At 46.1% G+C, this 21,569-nt stretch overlaps 1 protein-coding gene across 7 annotated transcripts in view; it reads right to left on the bottom strand.

The window, feature by feature from the left end:
• The window catches only part of ADCK1 (aarF domain containing kinase 1), a 133,605-nt gene that overhangs the window by 98,216 nt on the left and 13,820 nt on the right, over positions 1–21,569 (bottom strand). For 2 of the 7 annotated variants that reach the window (XM_019552117.1, XM_019552123.1), the window contains exons 1-3: positions 13,283–13,381; positions 11,369–11,505; positions 6,434–6,517 (exon numbers count right to left, since the gene is read on the bottom strand). In XM_019552117.1, the coding sequence (XP_019407662.1) occupies positions 6,434–6,517; positions 11,369–11,505; positions 13,283–13,343 (282 nt within the window). In that variant the 5' untranslated portion in view covers positions 13,344–13,381. Of the gene's footprint in view, positions 1–6,433; positions 6,518–11,368; positions 11,506–13,282; positions 13,383–16,452; positions 16,496–16,826; positions 16,898–21,569 lie in introns of those variants that run through there. The other 5 variants (XM_019552119.1, XM_019552118.1, XM_019552122.1 and 2 more) reach the window with 5 other exon arrangements.

The following is a 21,569-nucleotide window of genomic DNA, read 5'->3' as shown; positions in this document are numbered from 1 at the left end:
GGGTCCAAGGCCAGAGCCTTGAGGGACCCCACTGGTCACAGGGCACCACGATGAGTGACTGCCATCAATTACAACCCTCTGGGTCCGACCACGGAGCCAGTTTCCCAGCCAGCGGATCGTGGTGGAGCCAAGGCCACAACTGGCCAGTTTGGCCAAGAGGTGATCATGGGATAGGTCTTCTGTTTTAACAGCTACTTTCAAATGTTAAGATGCAAGCTTTCCAGGAGTTCAGTCAATTGATCCTCGATTCCTTCAGACAAATGCCACCTTGGGCTTGATCCAAAGCATACTGGAGTCAATGGAACAGGCCCTTCAGAGCCAAGTGCAATATATTTTCGTATGGGGTTCCATCAACTTGGTTTCATTTTTACGTCCCCACATCTAATACTGCTTCATCATCATCCCATGACAAGCCCACCATCCTGATCTCAAAAAGGGACTCTAGCTCAAGGCCAAAATATGAGCAACCACCATCACCTCTTTTTCTTCTCCAATTCCCCCTTCATAAGTACTCCTCTATATGGAGTAGTTACAAGAGAATCCAAACTCTTGCACAGGTTTCCTGTTGCTAGTGCCCTTCAAGGATTTCCTTGCGTTTCTCACTACATCCAATTAAGCGTTCCTCTCTTTTCCTCTAGTTGTTATTTACCTTTAAGGACATGCAAAGGAAACAAAGCTACACACTCCTTCTGTCAGACAACTGCAAAGGGACAGCCCCACCTGGAGGCAAGAAGCAAAAGTGTGTGCAAGACAGACTGCCTTCTCAGTTGCCATGGGAGGAGGGGGGAGGCACACAGTAATGTGAAGGCAAACCACAAAGCAGACATGGCAGTGAGCTGAGCAGTGGGTGTCTGACAAGTCCACAACCTGCTTGTATGTCCCTGCAACTGAGATTAGGCTCAGAGGGCAGCTTACATAGGAAGGTAAAGGACAAGGAGGCAAGGTGCGACCTAAAAGAGGCAGCATGTATGTCCTCTCACTTCACTTCTCTCACAGGATGTCACACCAGGGTGGTCCTTTCCTCTGAACATGTCACTTTGAATGGCTTAGTAATGCTCCATTAAGCAAGCCCACATTCTGGTGGGCTGAACATCCCTACTACTTCCAAATCCATGACCACAGGATATCACAGGCATAACAGCAGTCCAACTGATACCACCCTGGAGCTGAGGAGCAGAGAGAAGGGCATATATTACCATTATTATAAGATATATTTTAACAGCTGTTATATTTTTTCAATACCAAGCTTAAATGCTTACACTGCGTCAAAGTTCCTAAGACCATAATACTAACACCACCTATACCCAGTCATTGACTGACCAGCCAGCCATGTTGAGACCTTTTGTAAGTTGGACTGGAGTGGCCATGTGACAGCACTCCTAGATGAAGAGAAGACATCCTGGGGAGCACACAGTATGCAACTGGCTGGCTCATGGGTCTGAAGATAAGAGATGAATTTGACGTTTCGCTGTCACCGGTTCCAATTCTGCTCAGGGATAGAGAGAGACTGCCTTTTAGCGTCTATTCAGTGTCTCACAGAAAATTAATTTAACTGGCCTCTGATCAGTTCATTATTGACAGGTGACCACATCACAAAAAACACTAGTGCTCTAGTGAACGCTGTCAACAGCTGACATGGGCCATGAACTTACATCACACCCTCCAAGAAAGATGCCAGGAGGTCATGGGGACAGTCCCTAAGTGAGGATATCTGTGTAAGGGGCCAGTACATCACAAAGTCCCCACCATGGAGAGCTCTCTAGACTCTCCCTCAGCAGGAGCAGGTCCACAGATTGGGATTTTGAACCATCACTAAATTATCCATAACTCAGTATGCAGAGTATTGCTGAATCACAAGAGCCTCTGCGTATGGTCTTCTCTCCTGACTGTGCTGTCCAAAATGTTTAGGCTTTCTTTCCAAGCACTCACATACTTTGGAGAGAGAGACTTCTTCAGCTGGACCCCTCTCCTCACCAAAATACCCTCTTTGTAAACACCCACCTCATGTTCAGAGGCAAACACCACAGCTGCCAGGAACAGGCTCTGCATTTCAAGTGGTGACAGCAGAAAGTTGCAGCTTCCAGCTAATTGCCCATGTACTGACAGCCCAATAACCAGAAGCTTGAGTAAGGAAAACATCCCAGTTTGACTCTCAAAGGGCAGGAAGGTAATTAACCTCCCTGAATGGCTTTCACTGACAAAGCATTTCCAAAAGCAACAAAGATAACTCAAGGATGGATTCTTTATAGCTCACAAGGCATCCTTCCCTCGTACCTGCTGCCACCACCTCCCCGTTGGCAAGTAATGGCATCCATTCTCTCAGCAACCGTATTTTACATTAAGCTGAAGTATCATGAAATGTCCTGTCTGAGCCTTCTAGCTGTGCCCACTGGTACAGAAAACCTGCAAAAGGAAACATTTCTGGCTACTACCCACTTAAAAGCACTTTGATGCACCCCTTATACAAACTTTGTGCTCCATAATTTCTTTTGATTTGAAGGTACGACCTTCATAAAAGCAACCTCATCAGTTTACAGAGTTCCAACAGTGGTGCCCAGATGCTGTTGCCATGGACATTGAAAGAATGCTATAGAATAGATAAAAGAAAGATTAGAGACAGTATTCCGGAGGGATTTGAAAACTGAAAAAATAGAGCTATTGAGAGAGGGGAGAAAAGGGTTAAGGGGAAAATTCCACATAAATCTCCAGCTTGGTAGAGGACTGAGCTAACTTCCTTCATCTCCACCCCATAATGAATTAAAGACAAGGGTTTGGGGAGCTACCTTGGGACAAGCAGAAGGAAATGTCCACTTTAGGGCAGATTCCCATGAGTAACAGTGAAGCAGGAAGAATTTAACCTGACAAGAACCTGTGAAGGCACTGGTCTTCTTGTATACTCCCAGCACTGGACATGCCCATACATCCTACAGCATTTCAAAGGCTAAAGATGGCCAAATAACCTCAGCATCATTCAATCAGTACTGGCAACAATTTCAGGAAAGGGCCAGTAGACCCATGAAATCCTCCTGACAGACTGAGAAGAAAATTAGGGTCACCCATTTACAAAGATACTGGTAGTGAAGGATTTGGAAAGGCTGCTTTGGTGGGTATGAAACTTTGCTGCTGATATGCCTACCTGGAGAAGCAGAGGGACTGTAGCTTTTATCTGTCTGTTGCTGACATGGTTCCTCAGCAAGGTAGCTCCCCAATCTTACGAAGCAAAAGAAGATGAGAGCATCAAACCTAAGCTACCAAATCAAAGGATGCAAGACTACATCCCAGCTCATACCACTGCCTCTTGGAATGCATTAATAATCCCCCAATTTGCTGGCCATAAAGAGGTGCTAGGAACTACCTGGCTGGGAATATCAGCAGCCCAAGAGGGACAGAAAAAGAAAATAAGATTGAAGAGGTTTCCTTGGAGCTAAGTGGGAACCTAGCTAAGAGCCCCTTGGGAACCCTTTTTCTTTTTAATTGCTTTGCGTTTAATTGTTTCTTAATGACTATGTCCCCATTTGGTCCCAACAGGCTCCAGGACTGGTGCTGTCAGAGGTCTCCTACCTATCCGATCGACACAGTGGATAATTTAGAGGTTCTGATTTAGCTGCAGAGCACAAATTAGTGTAGCAAGTGCAGTGTTGTTTGCACTCCACTAGCACCCACAATATACCCTGTCCTATCCAAAATTACAGGCAAACAGTCCCCACCCCATGAAGCCTGCAATCTAAAAGTAAGCCGCACACAAAGGGTGGCAGAGAAGGAGGAAACAGACAATCACCAGCTATCCTCATCAGTCACTGTGGAGCCACTGCTAATTGGTCCATTGCTTGTAGGTTTGCTATGAAGCAAGCCATAACAGTGGGATTTAATTGAAGAGACTAATGGTTTTTTGGATGCTATGGTATGGAAATGACAAGACAATAGTTCTGGGAGCAGCTTGTAATCAGGGGTGGCATCAGTAGAAAAGGAGGAGGGAAAGATGACTTAGTGAGTGATGGTCTTTGTTTACCCATATTGGGCACCTATATACTGCCACCTCCCAGGGCACCACACTCATGAAGAGAAGGATTAGTAGAAGAACTGAAAAGTAGTTAAATCTCTTGGGAGATGGAGAGATCCCACAAGGGGAGCAATTAGTACTAGCTCTGATGTTGGACTGTCTAATGACTGGAGATTTGGACTGAGACCCCACAAGTTCAGCCAACAAACAGTGAAGACCTTTGTTTGCTATCCACCTACCGCTGAAGTGAGACCAGCACCCTACAGAAGGGACAAGTATGCCGCCCTCAGTCCCCTGGAGCCAATCACACCGATGGCAGACATCTGACACTTAGTGCAGCCTTTCCAACAGCAAGGTGGGCACAGGTCCTACACCTGTTGAAGGTGTTCTGCCTTCTTATACTAGTCCAAATTTGCTTCACTACCTTCCCCTCTCTGCAGCCTAAGGCTTAAAGGAAATGCAGGCCACGGAATAGAGCCCTCACACAGCACTAACTTGCTGTACTAGCCATTGGTTATGCCAAGGCACAAATCCTGATTCATCTAAGTCTTGAATGCCAAGAAGAGAGAGTGCAGCATGGCAGAACTCCAACAAGTGCAGTCCTTTCCGCATGAGTCAACAAACCATCAGAAGCTGCATGACAGAGGTTAATGAGGCCATGGAGACACAAGGCAAAAGGTCAGGATTTTGCAGGGGCTGCTGGGAACAGCTGTCAAACCACAGGCAGGTCTGCAGCACAGGCAACTTTCCCACCCAGGCTTTGCTCAGAGCAGGATTACCCAGGTCTTCAGCAGACTCAAATTTCAGTGGCACAGTCTTCCCAATCAACAGTGAAGGGGCCATACTGACAGCCCTGGAATCTCAGAGCAGCCACCACGCAAGCAACAGCACAGTCAGCTTCTTCCCACCCCACTGTCCAGGGACCTGGCCTAGAAAGACCAGTGCCAAAGGAATCCAGGTTCCACAGCTCACCCAGTCCTTGGTTTTTGCTGAGATTATCAGCACTAATTGGTTCCTTTGCTGACAAAGATGGCAGTTTTGTGCTATGTGCCAAGACCTGAACAGATCAACTCACCAGCACAACCTAAAGGATGTTTTTCATAAGGCCATTATTTCCACCTGCTACTATCCACAACTAAATTAGACTCAGGAACCAAGAGTGAAAGCCAAGTTCTGAGGGCCACCATAGAGCTATGGAAGTGGCAGAGACCCAGGCAGGTAGAAGGCAAACACTCTAGATGCCAAGGTGGTCAGTCTGACACCTATCCCCAATTCATCCCACAGCATCTGTACCACATCCTCGCAATCAGAAGAGCTACCACTGAGCAAATCAATTCCCTTGGTCAGAAGGGAAGCTACTTTGCAAAGAGCTCCGAAGCCTTTACACTAGTTAAGATCAATTCTAGGTTAATATAGTGTTAGAGAGGTTGGGTGGCCCTCTGGAGGCCAGGGAGAGGATGGGTAGAGTCCCATGCACTGGTTTTTCACTTCTGAACATTTAGGGTCTAAATGCTAACTTAGTTAAACAGTGAACTGAGCTTAGTGCACATAGTTCAGCATGATCCATATCCTCTGTTCTAAAGAGGCTCCAGGACTGATATAGTAGAGGCAGAGAAGTGTTGGCAAAGTAGTGTGAGGCAGGAAGGGGAAAGAAAGAAAAGCAAAGTGCCTGCAGGTCAAGACTGAGGGGGTCTACAAAGCAGTGAGTAAAGGCCTTGATCTGAAAGAGGAGATCTGCAGGGCAGGACTACAGGGCACTGGGGCAACATTGTCATTTATATCCTAGTTCCTGTCATTAGATGCTATTTTTATTCATATTAATTAGTTATATCAAAGGCAGCAAGAGAAAGCCTGGCAAGGCAGAGTCCCTTGGTTTGCTCAATTATTCCTCATTTCTTCAAGGATGTTCTGATCCCTGATTAATCCCCAAGGATTTCCCCTCTACTCCTCCACCTTTGCCTCACTTGCACCTAGTCTTTGTATTACAGCTGCCACCAGCTAATTGGCCAAGCAGCACAAGACACCATTGCTAAGCAACACCAGGCTGCTTGTCTTCCCACTTCTCCAACAAGTGAGCTGCCTCCACCTGACCAATCAGCGTGGCATCTTGATGGGAAACTCAAACATGCCTCCTCTCAGTATGTCCAGACCCTGATGGATATACACTGGTGTGGGTTAGGGGTGGTTGGCCTAGATAGCTCATCTTTCCCATCTGGCAGATAGGTAATTCTTTTTACTAGCAGAGTCCTTTTTCCTGTTCAAAGCAGTTTCTTTCTACTGCTGGCACCACTGAGAATCCATGTGTTAAGGTGCAGAGGCTGATCAATCAAGCCAAGATTTCACTGACTTGTTCTGGAGTCTTGCTTTTGGCAGAACTCGCTCTCTCTCTGCTGAGTACCTGAGGAGCGAAGCCCCGATCTGCGGTGGCCTTACCTGTGATTTGACATAGTCATACTCCTCTGATCCATGCGGGACACCCCGGAGGGAAGTGAGGTAGTCATAGGTTATAACAGCCGTCTGAAAACCAAAGTATATACAACATGAAAATCCTATAATAACCTCTGACCAAGACCACAAGGGACTCTAGCTTTAGACTCTTAATTTAGGTTTAAAATAAAAGGGTATAAAATACAATAAAATAAAAAATAACCATTCATCATATTAGGTTCATGATGAATGAAAACTAATATACATAAGAATCTCTCTTCCAAAGAACATTAATTGAAAACTTCCCTGTCATGCAGGAAACACTAACATGGTGAAATTAAATGTGAATAACATCCACTACTTCTGTATCTTCTGTCTTCCGTTCCAAGAACTCAAAGTATTTTACAGATATTTATTACTTTTCACAGCTTCCCCTGTTTTCCTTTCCATTCACACCATCTCCTACTCCATGTATGTACAGCATCTAGCAGAACAATGCCCCATTCTTTGCTGGTACTTCCATAAACAATATACATAAACACAGCTAAACCATCCATAGTTCTTCCACCATGGTTGGCCATTTACCCATTCATACCTCCTGCACTGACTGACCACCAGTGCACTGAGAAAAAAATCTGGATAGCTCCTTTCATCTTTCACCTCATGGTAAGTGAAAGTTACTCCACACTACCTTGCCATGAAAGAAAACTAAAGTGCTGCACTTCAACTTCCACCTACTGTGGAATAACAGCATTCACACAAGCAGTTACTACAGATTAGCAAGGACAGAAATGGGGGTGAAAACATTAATTTTTATGAAGTTTTAGGCAACAGAGATGAACATGTGCTACAGAATTTCCATTTGGATTTAAAGACCCCCGGGACCAGTAAATATTTCAGATCTAAAATCATATTTCCAAAACCCTCAATCCCAAACCAGTGTTTGTTTCTGGTTTTGCTGGGATAAAACAACAAACAGGTCTGTGTACAGTCAACATACCCTTCCATGCAAGTCTGAAGGCAAGGAAACCAGTGTCATGACCATGTTAGAAAGAAAGCCACTGAAAACAAAGAGCTGGGGAGTAATGAAAGATTAGGACAAGCTTAAATTCAAATCACCTGTCCCCTAGGCTAGGGATCAAGCACAAACAAGCTTGTGTCCTCTCCCTGTAGAGCTGAGGTTTCAGCTGTTTCCTGTTCCTTAAGCTAGAAACTGGGTGGGAAAAGCCTTTTCTCTTGGCTTTTCATCCCTTCTTGTCCCTGTTAAAGCCAGGAACTGCAGAGGGCTGTGAAAAAAATTGGAAAAAAGCATTTACCAAGCATTTTCCAACTTTAAAAAATAGCTTTAGGGTGGAGGGAGGTTCCAATCAGCCTTGGATGAAGGTTTCATTTGGTTTTGGTTTTATCTCTGGTCCATGATGGTAATTATCACCTCCAACTTGAAAAGAAACAGCTAAACAGATTGGTCTGCATTAAAGGGGAAGAGGGAATTAATTAAGCAATTGCTAATTACATTGTAATCTTGAACACTAAATTAGTACTGCGATGATCCTGATAGGCAACTCTGACATTGCTAAATCTCCTCCAGTGTCTGAGATGCATGAAAGCTAAAGCAGAGGATGTTAACTTGACATACTCCAAAGAGGAAGAGGCAGCAACCGGCCCTTGGAAAGGAACAGCCAAATTGAAGCAGAGATGCTTAATTTTTAAGGTTGTCCAGAACACAGACACCAAGACCTACTGTTATCTGGACATAAAGAGAACTTCACTTGCATCAAAGACTGGTTCTCTGGCCTCTGGGTTCTAAGCTGGAGCCAATCTTCACAGACATAAAGAGACCCTTGAGATCACCCAGTGCCCACACTATCAATGCAGCACTGTCCTCAAGAGGAACTTTTAAAGTCTGTGTTTAAACATCCCAAGAAACATCATTCAGTTCCTTAACTCATACCTCCTTTGACTAACCACACCACCTCCTGAACCAATGTTTCCACTCAAAATCCCTGTCCTCGAGTATCCCTGCACTTTCCGCTGGGCCTCACACACAAGCGAAATCAAATTCCCTAAATCTGGGGACAAACAGAACTTCCCCCTGGGCATATCAGAAATGTCCATGAGGAAATTTTACAAGGGACAGCTGAGTCAGCGGGGATAAAATAGAAACTGAATCAAACCTGCAAGCAAAATTCAGAGCAAACATGGCTACAAGTTTAAGAATATTTTGTCTCCATGTCTTTCCCCTCTCCCACCAACTTCCCCTACTTTCCATAGCTTTTTTCTCCCTCCATTTTTGCAGCTGTTACTCCCAAGCCCATGGGAAAAAAACAAAACCCTCTAAATACAGCCTGCATGAGGCTGGATGGGGTCCAGCAGGTAAAGTCAAGTATCCAGGCGTTTGTGTACTTCTTTGGATAATATTTGAGCATTTAAGGCTCATCTATCATGACTGAAGACATCCAAAAATGATTATGGGACCCTACTGACCCATTAAGTAGTCTACCCAGTACTGAATTAAGGGATAGACACAACAGGTCTCTATCTAGGCCACCAGCTCCAGGAGTCAAATGTTTACAGACAACTAAGCTTTCATTAAAAAGACAGTAATTATCTTGCCTTCAGGGCTATGGGGAAATGCTCAGAAATAAGACAAGAGTGAACTAATGCAGTGACATGAGCTGAGTTAGCATGCAGCCTGGAGCCCAAACAGGCCTGTGCATCTTAGTCGAGCAGTGCTCACCAACCAGTGGATCCCGATCCACCAGGAGATCTCAGAGCTTCTTGCGGTAGATCTCAGAGTCTCTTGGAATCTATCCGAGGCTGAGGCGAGGGGCTGAGTGCACACATGCCCCAGCCCAGTAGGTCAGTCTGTGGGGGAGGAAAGGGGCAGGAGCTAAATCAAGGCCCCCATGGTGAGGGACAGTGCCACAAAGGCAGGAACAGGGTAAGCTGAATGGGGCCCTAGCCAGGTGGGACTTGCCTGCTGGGGACACGCGCTCCCAAATATTTTTTTCTCCCTCTGCCTTGATCTGCCCCCTCCCTTTCCTCCCCACAGACAGCTGCTGGGTGAGGGGTGGGGAGTGGCAGCAGCGCACAGTAAATCTTGGGTTGCTTTTAAATGCCAAACGTGATCTACTTAAAAGTTTGAAGACCACTGCAGTAGGGTATTCATACAAAAACCCATTGCTCTGGAGGACCCTGGCAGCAGATGGCTTCCTGGAAGGAAGGCAAGGGGCATACTTGACTCATCCATGCACAGAATTACTGAGGGTCCCCTACTGCTGCCTCTTTCCCCTGAGAGAGAAGGGTGGCCCCTCACTAGGGCAAACCCAGAGGGCAGGGATGACACTACAGTGCGCGCCAAGTCGTGGTGAAGCCAAAGTCCTTCAGTCTGGCCTTGGTCAGACACTTGTAAATCAAAAAACTCCTAGCAAAGGACGTATCTGAACAATCAGACAACCCCTCAAACTCTAAGCAACTATCATAAATGAGATGCAACTGAGGCTCCCTCTTCTTGAAAAACACTTTCTAACCCTTTAAAAAAAAATAGGACTATAGTATTAGCCACTCTTTTCATATTGAGAAACACTGACCAAGTGGATTGAGACTGAGGGCAACGGACTCCTGGGTTACAACAGCTTGACCAGGATGTCAGTGGGGCCTTGGACTAGTCACTTCTCAGTACCTCAGTAAAATGAAGATATGTCCCCAACACAGGGGATGGTGGTAATACAGAAAATCAGTAGCAATCATGCAGACCTATGAAGCAATCGGGTAGGAAGTGCCTCATTTAGCTTTATTTTTAAAAGGGTGATGACAGTCAACATTCCCACCTTGCATTTCCAAAACAAACACCCTCTCAGGCCTCAGCCACTACTCACTTTCTTTTCTGCACCAGCCTGAATGTACTAGATCTTAAGCCACGTTCCCTGAACCTGATCCTCCAGCAGCAGAGGCCCCCTTGTAATTCTCACTGACACAATGTTTAAAGGGTCCAGGATATGCAAGCCAACAGTATTGTAGCACCAGGAGCCTATAAGTGATGGAGATTCTGGGCTGAAGTGACAGCCACATAACACAACCGAGGTGCAGGGCAGACCAATCCCCTCCACAGGATCTGATCTACCTTGTTACTATGTGCTTAATGAATTCATTGGAGAGCTCTTGAGAGCTGTGGCTGACAGCCAGACAGGTTGTGACCCTCTGTACAAGTGTCTAGATACTGAGATCAACAAGCTGAAACCAAAGGAGACACCCAAATGGAGCTAGGAGGTCTTTTTGGACTTGTTTTAGAAATGTAAGAGAAATAAATCAAACCTTGTGAAGTGTGAGTGCTGTTCCCACCTCACCCTTACCCCAAGAATATCACCATACAAACATACATGCTCAGACACCTCTTCTCGTTCCCCCAATTTTTAACACTGAGGACTTAGGGTAAAGCTCACAGGTCAGGCCTCAACATAGTATTTGTGCAGCTACTGTACAATCCTTTAAAAAAAAAACTGTTACTGTATAAGAAATAGCCTAAAGCAACAGAGATTTAAAAGCAAAATTACCAGAAACAGCAGTGGGAATGCACAGTACTGAGTTCTAGGTGGAGAGGAGGCAGTGCATAAGGAAAGCCACACAGCAACATGAGTGTGCTCCCAGCAATATTGACCTGGAAGGCTCCTCCATAAGGTATAAGCTCCCTCTGCTTCACAGACAATTATCCTCCATTCCCTTCCTTGTTTTTACTTCTTCCTCAGGCTGTAGGAACACCCCACAGAAACACCCAAAGTCCCGGAGCCAAATGCTAATGTAAACTTGAAATATAGCAAAAGAACAAACTAAATTCCACTCCTGACCCCTGTGAACTCCCATTTCCTTCCCAAGAATTTCCCTTTCCCCAATCAGCAAACCTTTCACTCTGTCCCTCCCACACTGCTGCTGGGTTAAACTTACTGTGGCAATGGCTCTGCCCACTCGAATGATTCCAAAATCATTGGGATCCACATGCTTGTTGCCATACAGGTAGACACCAGAGGTAGCTGCTGCCAAAGAGAAAATTTTCAAGGCCCGTCTGGCCATGCCAATGACCACTGCAGAGATACAAAGTAGGAATCATTACTACGCGAGTAGCAAGAAGGGAACAGAAGGAGTAATCTCAAGCAGCCAAGAAGTTCCAAGTCATCCAAGCACTTCCTTCTACCTGCCAACCAGAGCTCAGGATTCATGCTGATCAGATGGCAAATGACCCCTGTTGTCTGGGTGTGGGAGGAATGTACTCCAGTATTCAGAGCATCATGGATCCTGAGAGTCATTTCTCCTCTGTGCCTTAGGAATCAACAGGCAGGTATACACAAGCAGCTCTAACCTCATTATTAGTAGTAGTATTCTTATTGTTATATCTCCCTCATTGTTATTTACACTGTAGCATGTCTAGAAGATTAGGGCTTCATTGTGTCAGAAGCTGTACACCCCTAAGAAAATGATCATCAGCCTCAAAGGTGTTATGATAAGCTTAATGGAAGAGACACCAGGAAATGAAACAAGAGAGACATGGGATGCACAAAGTAACCGTGAGTCAGATACGATTGCTGCTTATTGCTATTCACAGCACACCAGCTACCCAACCATTGTCAAGAGGTCAGGAAGCATCTTGAAGTAGGTAGGGTTTAAGAAGTGTTGGCAAAGCCAGACTGCATGGTTGATGTCTCAATGGAAAGTAGGACTTTAAAAAAAGAAACCAAGCAATTTGTGCTTGCTGTATTGAAAAGGTGAGATCTATTGGAAGGAGGCAAAGAGGGAAGTGATAATCTCAAATCAACAAACGAGGACTCTCTCAGCCTTCTTATCATCAGGGGAAAGGGAGGCAAAAGCTTTGCAATTCTAATTTATGACCCCACACAACTGAGAAGCAGCTTGGTTTAGTGGCTAGAATGAGACCAGGGGCTGTGAAATCAAAAGGAGAGTTGTCAGTTCTACCACTAGCTCAACTAGGGGGAAGAGACCACTGGGCAAGTCACTTAGCTTCCCACTCTGTTTCCCTCTAAAATGAGGAGGATGGCAGCTATACCCACCTATTTACTGCATTAATTGAATGCTGGTTGTAAAGTGTTTTGAGCATGTAATTCATTATATAAACATTAACTACTATGTCACTGTTAGTATTAAGTGGGGTATTTTAGAACTGGCTTAAGGTTATCCTCTAACTAGATTGTTAGACATGCTTATACATCATTACAAACCTCTGGGAGGAAAAGGAGAAGAAACATTCCCTCTTCCCCCTGACAGTTTCTTTCCCTGTTTTATTAAATGACACTTTTGACTATGCAAACCTGGAAGCCATTTACAAATCCAGTTTATTTGTCCTTGCCTTCCACTGAATCCTCTTTTCTTTTGGCCTGTTGCCATGGGCAGTGGCACTCGCATCCCATTTCATTTTCTGCTTCTAGTCAATTGCACCCTCTAGTCAAGAGCCCAAGGCTGCTGTTCCTCAGTTCCCTACCAAATCAGTGGGAAAGTTGACCCAAATTTAGTTTTACTTATGTCCCCAGCTGTGTTATGCCTTGCATCCTTCACAAGTCTCTCATGAGTATGCCCTTCCTAGTGACAGGCTTTGAGCCTCCCCTTCCCTCAGAGTCCCACAATTCTACCATTCATGAACAATGTCTGTACTTTCCAGCACCCCATTTCCTCCCACTGTTTCCCTCACAGGTGCCAATCTAGCATAATCCCCAGGAGGTTGCTTTCTCCTGGGAGCTTGTAATAAGGAAGCACAGGCTACAATACAGTTTAGCCTTTTCAGAACTCTGTTATTTATGAGTCATAGGAACAGAGTCAGAGAAACAGGCTAAAATAACCCCAAGAACTTACATGCATGATTTATACCTGGAATCATTGAAAAGCAGGGTTCGCAGGCACCTCCATAGGTCATCTAGTCCAACCCCCTGCCTGAGGCAGGATCATCCCTATTCAAACCATCCCATATAAATCCACTGTCTAACCTCTTAGCAAAATTACAGTCAATCCTTACAACACCCTAACCTGCCACAGGTAAAAGAGGGGGACCACAACCACCAACATTCTTGCTGCTGTAAAGGTTGTTAACACACACACCCACACACACACACACCAGGGAGAGGGCTATGCCCCTTGCTACAGAAGAAGGCAAAACCCCCCGTAGCCCACATCAGTCTGCCCATATGACAAAATTCCTTCCTGACCCCAAATATGGCAAGTGGTCTGACCCTGAGCAGATGGGCAAGACCATCTGGCCAGGACCCTCTGGCTTTTAAGTCCCAGCAGAAGCACTGACACACCGCAGTCAAAGTCCACAGCCTTGGCTGTAGCCAACACCCAGTGCCTCTAAGGAAGAATTAAAAAAAACCCTGATACATGGTAGAGGGGTACAGGTTGGGACAGAATCTCCTCCCAGTCCCATGAAGCAACCAGCAGAGCCCAGAAGCATGGGAAATACCTACACCTAGATCAGCCTGACCAGAGGCTGTCCAACCTCTGCTTAAACACTTCCAGTGATGGAGAATCCACAACTACTCCAGGCAGTCTATTCCACAGCCTCACAGATCCTACAGTGAAGTTCTTCCCAATATCCAATCCAAACATACTTTGCTGCTACTTCAAGCCATTGGTCCACATCCTACACTCAGCAGCAAGAAAGAGGAGGTATTTGCTCTCCTTTATGGCAGCCCTTCAGGTATTTGAAAACTGCCATCATGTCCTGTCTTAAGCACCTTTTCTGCAAGCTGAACGTCCCTAGCTCCTTCAGCCTCTCCTTGTATGACTTGCCTTCCTTTCTCTACTACCCTTTATCATTTTTGTCACCCTCTGGAACCTGTCTAACTTCTCCATGTCCTTTTTAAAATGTGGACCTCAGAACTGAACAGGACTCTAGATGAGGCCAAACTGGTGCCAAGTACAAAGGCACTATCACCTCCCATAAACTTTATTACTTCCTTACAAATTTTAAGTACCCCTTAGCCCAGGCACCCCTGCCTCCGCACTGGAAGGGGCAAGTGGCCCTCGCCACATTCACTCACTCCGTCACCTCCAGCCATTTCCCACTCCCTTCCTCTCTAAGTAGGGGTCTTTAATTGTTTTAGTATCCCTCAGATCCAATACTTGGACCTGGGAAATTAGCCTGGCTGGAACAGGCACATGGGCATTCCCAGCTCCCTCCTGTTCCCCAAGAAAGCTTTCCTACTCTGCCTTTCAGGGCCTTTGTTCTCTGGAAGTCTTCTGCAGTTGCTTTGCTTCTTGGCTGTTACTCCCTAGAATACTCCTTTGCTATAAATTCCATGCAGTCAAGAGGCTGGTAAACTAAGGCATGTATCATATCACAGAAATAGTGCAGAAATCACCCCCCACCCTTCTCCACAGCCTCCAAAGCATACTTTTATGGAACAGTTTTAACTCAGGAAAACATTTTTGTTTTCTCCTAAATTTCTGTAAAAGTATCCATCAGCAAATCTGAGATTCAAACTGTCAGGCAAAGTTCCCTTTTAACAAAGAAAAACCTGTGCCTCTTCTCATTGCTTGTTTTTTTCTTTTATTATTATAGAGAATATTTGCCTGGAAACAGGTTGTAGGTCCATCTGTTCCCACATCTTCTTCCCACCCGAAGCCATAATCTGCAGCTTGTGATGTCACGACTGTTTTCATACCCACTAAGTGTGACGTCACAAACAGAAGATGGCAACTGTAGGCAGAGAACAAACAGAAGCAGCAGCTGAGCTTTTCAGTATCCAAGTTCCTGTTTTCATGTTTAATGTCTCTCAGCAATAAAAAGGGGAATTAAAATACCTCCAATATAAGGTACAGAAACCAAGTTGTCAAAATCAATTGCATTTCAAGTTGTCCATAAGGTGTCAGTAAGTCTTTATCATGTAAATGAGCTATTACAACACCCCTAAGGGTATCTTAAAGACACTGTCAGCTGTGAAATACGCCTCTCTGCCTAACCGCCTTTCACTATTAAAATGTTTGCTAATGAATCACCTTCTGCTCTTCCTTTGTAGGCTTAAACTAACTTCTTTGACTTTCCCTTGACTTAGTACATGACTGTGCATAAAGCTGATCTAGAATGAGGGTTTGGACAGATGAAACAATTACACCAATCTAAAAGGGTGGAGAGGGAGACTGTGTCAGTTGATCATTAGTAACTCTTTCTTCTGTCTGCTCTCTCAGGGTGAATGGAAGCTAACCCTGGACAGTTTGCCCATGAATTAGATAGTTTACCTCCTACTTACCATAGGAGCAAATGCATAAAACAGTTACAACAGACTAGCTTGACACACAGCAAGTTCCACCTCCACTTAACTGAGTATAATGTTTCATCTCCATATCCTGAGTTGCTATTCTCAGTCTCAGGCTTATGTAACAATACATCCAGCATTGTATAGGAGGTAATTCAAGAGCCTGTTTGCAATAATATTGACAATATTTAACCTCTCTACATTTTGCTTGGTTAGTTTTAGTTTTCTTTTAAATTAATTTCACACTGAGGAAAGTTGGCTCTGAAGCCTAATGTTCTCCATTTACTCAGCAAACCGGTTCTGCTCAGGACAAGCTTCTTACACATATTTATTCACCAGTGTGCTTCAGCCCTACCCTCCAGGGACCCTACTTTTAGAGAGGAGCATGGGAACTATGTCTGCAGCTCCTGCAACCCTTGTGTCTAAAATGGGCAACCAAATAGGCAACTGAAGCTCTTCTGTTTTATGCTATGAAAGCCCACCAAATTAGACGGATTCTCTCTCTCTCTCTTTTGGACTACTAAGCAATCATCAGATGAGATTTGTTCAGAGTTACTCTTCACCTCAACAAGATCCACACTGTTGACCCAAAGGATGAGATGATTGTGCCAGTTCAACGTTTGCAACAACATGTGAAAGTAATGCCTAGGTCATTAATGCCATGAGAGTAACTTTCTTGACAGGCATGAAACAGATCGGTCCTGCACCCCTCTCCCTTTCCCCCTCTTCTCTGATCTGTTGCTCTGCTTTCTGCTGCCCTGCCCCCTCTACCTGATCTGCTCTGCTTTCTGCCCCCTACCCCTTGTCCCCTGCTTCCCCGTCTGATCCACCGCTCTGCCTGGTCCTCCTCGCCCTGTGTGGCAGCTGCCCCGCCCCCGCAGGAGCTGCCCGCACCGGCCGCCCACCCGCTGTAAGATGCAGCTTCCGGCGTTTCTCTTGGGCTGGGCTTTCACCAGGCCCCGCACCCGGCAACGCCTCCCGCTGCAAACCCCAGCACTGGGTCCGCCTCGGACCAGGGACCCGGTGCCGGGCAGCTCTGGGCCAAGCCGCTCGCAGCGGGCCAGAAACGAGCCCCCACCCCGCTCTGTAGTCCGCGGTAGAGCCCGACACCCCGACCACCCCCCGCGAGGGGAGCGGGCACGTACCAGCTACTTTCCCGGCTTCCTGGTACCGCGATATTTATCCCAAAGCGCCCCCCCCATGGTACGTCCTCACGCGCGCGGTATGCTGGGATTTGTAGTCCCCTGCTGTCCCCACCCTGGGCGCCCGTGAGGTAAGCCGGGCCCTGGAAAACTACGGCAGCCTGGCCACAGATTTTTGCCCCATCCAGGGGGCGACTCACAGGCGCGGTTAATGATAATAAGTCTACCTGTCTCGCCCAGGAATTTTCATTTCCACCTAGGAGAAGTTATACAGTCTTTGCAGTCTACTGTGCCTGAAGAAGGGTGCATGTACCCAATACCTTGCAAATAAAGATTTTTTCTTGCAAATATCTAGTTAGTCTAATAAAATATATCACTTGTACCAAGAGTCCTGATTCCTTTTGCCTCTCTGCCAGGCACATGTCCACTGTACCCTGATGCCTACACACACTTGTCTCCTGCCACATCCTGGACTTCCTAAGGACTCAGAAGATTGTTTTCAAGGGGTTGCGTTCCTGGAAAGCCCTGCAGAAACGGGAGAGCATAGTACTTGTAATAGAAACCACTGGAGTAGCCACCAATGTACCACAGACAGACCAGAGGGACACTTCGTCTCTGTGCTGAGACCATTGTGTGTAGAACAATCCTCTGCCAACAGCATCAGACTGACGCCTTCCTGCAGGTGCCACATACATTTCTAGCTTCAAGCCTGACTTGTGCAACACGCTTTTGTTAGGCACGAAGGTTGGGTCCAGAAGTTAAAGAGAAGAGAGGGTCATTTATACCTTTGAAATGATGTGTTTAGAAGAGATCAGGTAGAATACAATGAGCCGTCAAGTCAAGTAAACCCCTGCCTACAGCAGAGTTTTTATTAGGGTTTAAAAAAAACACAAGAATTTCCCATCTCTGCTGACACCAGGGCACCTCTGCCAGCAGTAGGTAGCACTTTCAGTAGCACCAGATTAGATGGGGCCACTCAAGCCATTATATTGTAGTTTAAATAGCAGTACCCATGAGCGCTTTGCCTACAGTAACCAACAACAAAATAACCAAAGGACAACTGGGGCAGCTGCCCTGGCACTGATTTGGGGGGTTAAGAGTGTGTGGGTGGGGAGGTGGGAAATGACTGCTGCCACTGCAGCTACACAATTGTGCTGGCAGCAGCCAGAAATCACCACTGCCCCCATATGTTTCAGGTGTCCTGGGCACCTGGCTGCATTTTTTTGCCCCTGGTAGCAACAGCAGGTTGCTAACTCACACACCAGTTGAGTTAGAAGAATGTTAGCTACCTTGGTAAGAAATTGCCAAGAATAATTGTCCTTATGTGGTGTAAATTGATAGATACAATGGAGCTAAACTGGTTTATAGTAGTTGAGGATCTTACCTTTACCATAGCAAAGACCCTCACTGGTTCCCCATTAAATACTAATTTAAATACAGGGCCCAAATCCGAAATTCTAAAACCCTCAGTGCTCTGGAGTATCTCATAAATTGCGACTTTCTCTCAAAAGATGATCTGGTACAACAACTGCACTCATCAGGAACAATGGAGCAGTTGACAACAAGAGAAAGAATTACAGGAAAGAAATCTCTGCAGCTGGCCTTCAGCTAGGAATCTCCTTACTGTGAGAAACAAGAATGATGACAAATCTTACCATATTCAAGATGAAATGCAAAAACTCTTTATCAAAGCCTTCCCAGAATAATGGTGATGATGATGATAATAGACAAGTGAACAAAAAAGCCTAAATACATGCCTTGAGTTGGGGGAGGAGGACCAAGGACGAGAATAAAAAATCCTGCTAAACTAGCATATTTATTGCAAGCCACTCAGATTCTCCAGTATAAATACCTACATAGTTAGCTACTCTATTTGAAGCATTTAAATAGATCATTGCAAAAATGCAATGTTATTTCACTGGAAAACAGGGAAAATAATTTTGATTTCCAACCAGAAATTAAGATAAGATGGAATCCAATAAAACCTGGGTAGTCCACAGTGGGAAATAGAAAATAGTTAGGGTGGAGTTGAGAAGGCAACTGTTTCAATTGATCCTAGAAAAAAAAGTTCATAAGGTGACAGGAATCAATAACAGATGACCCAGGATGTGAATAAGCCAATTGAAACAAGAAAGACCTTCATAAAGTACAGTCCATAGCACTTCAGGAGTAATTGTGTCAAACAGTGTGTAGATTCTGGCAAACACCACTATGTTGGTGACATTTGGCCCATATTTGAAACCAGAAGAGGCAGAGAATTTATTTTTCCAGAAAAGCTTCAGTTCTGGAGCACAAGACTGCAACCTCCAGAAATACCAAACTGCAGCAAATGAAGGCCAAGCCAGCTGTACCCGAGGAAGATTCCCACTAATAAGCTTTTCTTTCAGATAACAGTCCTCAAGATGAACATCTGTTTCAATCAGCTTCTGTGACCAGTTCTCAAAAAGCTTATCAGCATATCTTCCTTTGTGGGCCCATGATGCACAATTGATCATTCATTTTCCTTAATGAACTTCAGGAGTGTTTCTTGGACTCCTCCCTTGTTACTTCTTGCCATACCTACTCTCTGCCTTACCATCTCTTGCATTGTCCATGCCTGATCATCTACCCTGCCTAATTCCCTCAGCCCAGATGTCACAATTCATGCTTAACTTCAGTGCCATGAAGTTCATTATGAACATGCTCTCAGAAGTGAAGCAACTTGAACTCAGGGAAGGCAAAGTTAAGGCTTTAGCTCAGGTTAAACTAAGGATAGGTTTTGAGGAAGCATCCTGGCGTGGCTAGGTAGCATTCATCATAAATAAATGGCTTAGGGTGTTGAAAGCAAACTCTGCAAGTTTGCAGGTGCTGTTGATATGGGAGGCAGAGCAATGAAGAGAAGGATTTTAATCATGTACATAAAAAGAGGGAATCCTGCTGTAGTTAAGAGTCTATGGAAGTTTTGCCACTGATTTTAATGCAAACAAGCTCATGATCTCAGTTGATCTCAATCTGAACACCGATCAGAAACAAACTGGGGATTAGTAATGGGGAAATCATTGAGGCGATCAGCCTGCTGCACAGCTGGAACTGCAGAAAAGAAGGTAACTCTCAGCCATAGTCACCATCCCCCCCCTCCAGCCACGACTTGGAATCTCCAAGTTCCAAGAGTCTTGAGAGGGTTTGGAGGAGGCCGCTCGTACGGTCAGAGGCTGGCAGGCAAGGCCCTACAAGGAGAGACTGAGGGACCTGGATCTCTTCAGCCTTCACAAAAAAAGGCTGACAGCTGATCTTGTGGCTGCCTGTAAATTCATCAGGGAAGGGCAGCAGGGAATAGGAGATGCTCTATTTCAGGGGTGTCCAACCGTTTTGAATGTGAGGCTGGATCATGAACTTTTTAATCACCCAGTGGACCAGTGAGCCATATTCAAAGACCTCACGGGAAGTGGTATTACATCAGGAAATGATGTCACATGACCTTTGACACCAATGAAGTTGCAGGAAGTGACAATGAAATGGGTCTGGAAATGTGGTTTAAAATCCAAAATAAAAACAGTATAAAAGCAACAATGAAATAATACCCAACACTTGACTAAAATAAACACTTTTGCTTCTACACACTTCTCAGTGAATGAAAGACGCATAATGTAGGCTTGCCCTGAGACACCTGAGCATACGGCACCAGGTAGAGGAAGCTGTGGAGAAGCAGCTGTCTGTTGGCCTTCTGCACCAGCAGCGAGGAGGAGGAGGAGGAGAAAGAGGAGAAGCAGTGCCTCAGGACGCTGCCCATCTCCACCAGGGACGAGGAGCCCGGTCTTCACACATGGCCACGCGCGTGCAGCCCGCCTCCCTCCTCGCCTCCAGTTCCCATGGAGGACAAGGAGGAGGAGGAGGAGGAAGGCGTGAGTGTGACCTTCTGCTTCCTCCTCACGAGCACATGCATGCATGTGGCACCTCTGCGTGGGCTCCTCAGCTTCCCTCCCGGGAACACGGCCCCACTGACAGCCAGGCACCTGTGTTTCACACTCGCATGCTCATCCCTGCACTGGACTGCGTTGCCCCTTATCCACTGATGCAGTGTGGACTGCCCCGGCATGGAGCTTAAAGGAGCTACGTGATGGGCACAGGGGGCGGTGCGCCTTGGCCCAGGCCCTGGGACCTGCCTGGTGTGAGCTCACCCACCTTGGCCTCCATGGCTGCAGTCAGGGGAGCTGAGAGAGGGGTCCTGCTCCCCCCGGGAAGAGGGTCAGCAGTCACCGGGCAGCCAACTGCCTCGTAGTCCGTGTTCGCCGGTCACCTGCTGAGGGGCTGGGGGAGGGACAAGGGGTGGAAACAAAAGTAAACAGTGTTTTCCGTTGCAGCACCTCAGGCCTCATCTGACCCCAGCGCTCTTTCCTGCCCAGGGCAGGGGGTTGGACTCGATGACCTACTCAGGTCCCTTCCGACCCTAACATCTATGGACACGTCCAGATGAACACGCATGTGCCTGCTGCCCCGCCTCAAACCCCTTTGAGGCGGGGCAACAGGCACATGTGGGAACAAAAAAAAAACATTCCCCACGCTGCAAGTTTGCAAAATTAGACCCCTGGAAACCACTCTGCAATAGAGCAGAGCAAGTCGTGGTTCAACACCGTGCCCAAAGCCAATCCTCCAAAAGAGACTCTCTGATTTTGGCCAGAGTGTCTCTTTTGTGTTTCTGCTGCCTCCAGCACTGTCCAAGGTAAGTTGGGGGGGAAGAGGTTCATGGGTGACAGGGGGGTTTGGAGA

This window comes from Crocodylus porosus, unplaced genomic scaffold (genome assembly GCF_001723895.1).
Source record: "Crocodylus porosus isolate Cpor-Errol unplaced genomic scaffold, CroPor_comp1, whole genome shotgun sequence".
Lineage (NCBI taxonomy): Eukaryota > Metazoa > Chordata > Crocodylia > Crocodylidae > Crocodylus > Crocodylus porosus.
Note: the sequence above shows the minus strand (reverse complement) of the source record. Positions and strands in the feature narration are given on the sequence as shown.